Source organism: Tachysurus vachellii, chromosome 11 (assembly GCF_030014155.1).
Source record: "Tachysurus vachellii isolate PV-2020 chromosome 11, HZAU_Pvac_v1, whole genome shotgun sequence".
Lineage (NCBI taxonomy): Eukaryota > Metazoa > Chordata > Actinopteri > Siluriformes > Bagridae > Tachysurus > Tachysurus vachellii.
Genome location: NC_083470.1, coordinates 2,046,902 through 2,050,000, shown reverse-complemented (window position 1 = coordinate 2,050,000; position 3,099 = coordinate 2,046,902). Strand labels below are relative to the sequence as shown.

General features: G+C 43.0%; 1 protein-coding gene across 1 annotated transcript in view; it reads left to right on the top strand.

The window, feature by feature from the left end:
• The window catches only part of rgl1 (ral guanine nucleotide dissociation stimulator-like 1), a 33,746-nt gene extending 32,240 nt beyond the window's left edge, over positions 1 to 1,506 (top strand). Inside the window, exon 18 of the mRNA XM_060881204.1 lies at positions 660 to 1,506. Coding sequence (XP_060737187.1) covers positions 660 to 847 — 188 coding nt within the window. The 3' untranslated portion in view covers positions 848 to 1,506. The remainder of the gene's footprint in view (positions 1 to 659) is intronic.
• Positions 1,507 to 3,099: the final 1,593 nt, after the last annotated feature.

Here is a 3,099-nt window from a genome sequence, read left to right as displayed (position 1 = left end):
AGACATACACATACACACTCACACACACACACATGTACTCAGATACACACACACAGACAGATTAGATAGACAGACATACACATACACACTCACACACACACACACACGTACTCAGATACTCACACACACACAGACAGATTAGATAGACAGACATACACATACACACTCACACACACACACACGTACTCAGATACTCACACACACACACACGTCTCAGATGCCCACACACAGACACACACAGACAGACAGATAGACACACACACACACACACACAGCTATTTTGTGAGTGAGTAAATGTCTGTGTGTCTGTCCAATCTGTCTCTCTTTGTCTCTCTCTCTCTCTCTGTTTTTCTCTCCCTGGTTTTCCTTCCAAACATAATGTCTCACTTCCTTCCTTCTTTCATTTCTTCTGTCTCTCCCTTTCAGACTTTTGTCTTCCATTCAGATTTCCTCCCTTTCTTTCACTTTTTTCTGACCAATCAGATTTGAGCATTAAAGACACAGTAATATTGAGGATATTTATAATATATTGTGAGTGACAGATTTCACACCGACGCTTTACTGGTACTTTACGTCCTTCCTGTTTGTGACGGTTTTGTTACTAGGATATTATTAAATATTATGTTTACTGAACGTTATTTTAACCTTCTGTTTGTCAGAGTTGGTGATTCCCGACAACGCCAACGTGTTTTACGCCATGAACACGTCGGCCAACTTTGACTTCGTCCTGCGCTCTCGCGGCTCCGAGGGACGACCGGTGCAGCTTCGCTCTCGCTGCAGCTCCACGTTACCGCGCACACAGCCGCGCACCAGCCTATCCCTCAGGCTCAGCAAGGTCACTCTATGACCTTTGACCGCAGCCCGGGTGTGTGTGTGTGTGTGTGTGTGTGTAAATGTGTAGATATACACTCTGTCTCTCTGTGTGGATGCTGCATGGTGATGGTTTGAATGCAGCGCTCTTAAAGCTTCCAGTACTTTGGACTTGATGTATTCGTGGCTGTGTCTCAATCCAAGACAAGTGGCCTAGTGAAAGTGGAGTTCACAAAAAAAAACAATTCTGTTCTTTATCAGTATTCTGCCCTTATGGAGCGACTCGCTACCTTTACTCATGATGATGATGATGATGATGATGATGATGACGACGACGACGGGACGTTTTCATCAGTATCGGAAATGACGAACGGGACTCGTGATGTCATCGTCATCACTACGGTCGTCGCTCCCGTATGTGTATTTTTTTCATGCCCTCGTGCACTTATGCTTCTGCAAGTTCCTTCTCTCGGCGCCCCCTGCAGGCACCGACACAACACGGCAGCCTCATGACGAACGGCTCACGTTCTGACGGCTTCCGATTCGTCTCCGCTTACCGTCATGAAGGCTCTCCGACTCAGGAGCGACGGACTGAGCTGAGCTCTGATTGGTTGCACTTGTTAGTAGGAGGGTGGAAGTGAAGAATGATTACGTATTAAAACACAAATAAACAAAAACAATTGCTCCAAGTTTGAACGACTGTATTATTGTATTATTGTATTTCAGTTTTCCACACTTTAGTGTTAATAAACACACAACACCAGGAAAAATAGTCTGTTTTTTTTTTTTTTTGGTTGTAAGAAGAAGCTGTAACACGAATTAAAAGGAGTTTTTAATCATTTTCTAAACAAACATTGATAAAACTGTGAAGTATTAAAGTCACGAGTGTGTGATTGTAGGTCTGTTCACACATTGTAGGTCTCGAGCCTGAGCGTCTTCAGTCCTACGCCGTTTACACTGTGCACTTAACACAAAAATATGAAAATATATAAAATGGCGTGTGAAAAAAAATAATAAAGCTGCCGTCTGAGAAGTGGAAAGGCTTCGAGTCATCAGGCGTCTGAAATAAACGTGTACAGCTCCGCCTGCTGAGATCCGGTCTGGGGTTCATGATGAAGGACGTAGGTGTGTGTGAATGAGGCTGAGAGTTAACTGTACAAGTGTGAGGCAGAACCGCACGTGAGCGTCGCATGACCACGTGATTAGTGAGACGTTTAGTGAAGACGTTTGTTGTAGAGGGTTTTTGTGAACGCTTGTTTATTTAAGGTTTATTTAAGAGACTTAAAATCCGTATTCAATAAACATTTCAGTAGGTTTCACCATATCAAGAAAACCAGCAGAGTCTGTAACATTATCTGTAATATTCATTTTTAAAATAAGTGAATATTGTGACTTTTACACACACTTACACACACTCTCTTACACACACACACACTTCTGAACTTTGTTCTCTTTTTTCTTTTTTCACTGCCAAATAATCTTTCTGTCCAACACAGAGCCAATAAATAAATAATAAATAATTTTTGTTATTACAAGTAGTGATATCTAGTGAAGCGTGAAGAGTGAAGCGTTGGTTCGTCTGTTCTGTGAGTAAATCGTGTGTGTGTCACTGTGTATGTCTGTGTAGGTGTGTATGTCAGTGTGTGTCTGTGTCAGTGTGTGTGTGTCTGTGTCTATGTGTGTGTCTGTGTGTGTCAGAGTGTGTGTCAGTATGTGTGTATGTCAGTGCGTCAGTGTGTGTCTGTGTCATTGTGTGTGTCAGTGTTTGTCAGTGTGTGTATTTGTGTGTGTGTGTGTGTGTGTCAGTGTGTATGTCTGTGTAGGTGTGTATGTCAGTGTGTGTGTCTGTGTCAGTGTGTGTGTGTGTCTGTGTTCATGTGTGTCTATGTGTGTGTCTGTTTGTCAGAGTGTGTGTCAGTATGTGTGTGTCAGTGTGTATCAGTATATCAGTGTGTCAGAGTGTGTGTCAGTGTGTCAGTGTGTGTCAGTATGTGCGAGTCTGTATGTGTCAGTGTGTGTCAGTATGTGTGAGTCTGTATGTGTCAGTGTGTGTGTGTGTGTCACTGTGTGTCAGTGGGTGTGTGTCAGTATATCAGATTGTGTCAGTGTGTATCAGTATATCAGTGTGTCAGTGTGTGTGTCAGTGTATATCAGTGTGTCAGTATGTGTGAGTCTGTATGTGTCAGTGTGTGTCAGTATGTGTGAGTCTGTATGTGTCAGTGTGTGTGTCACTGTGTGTCAGTGGGTGTGTCAGTATATCAGATTGTGTCAGAGTGTGTGTCAGTGTGC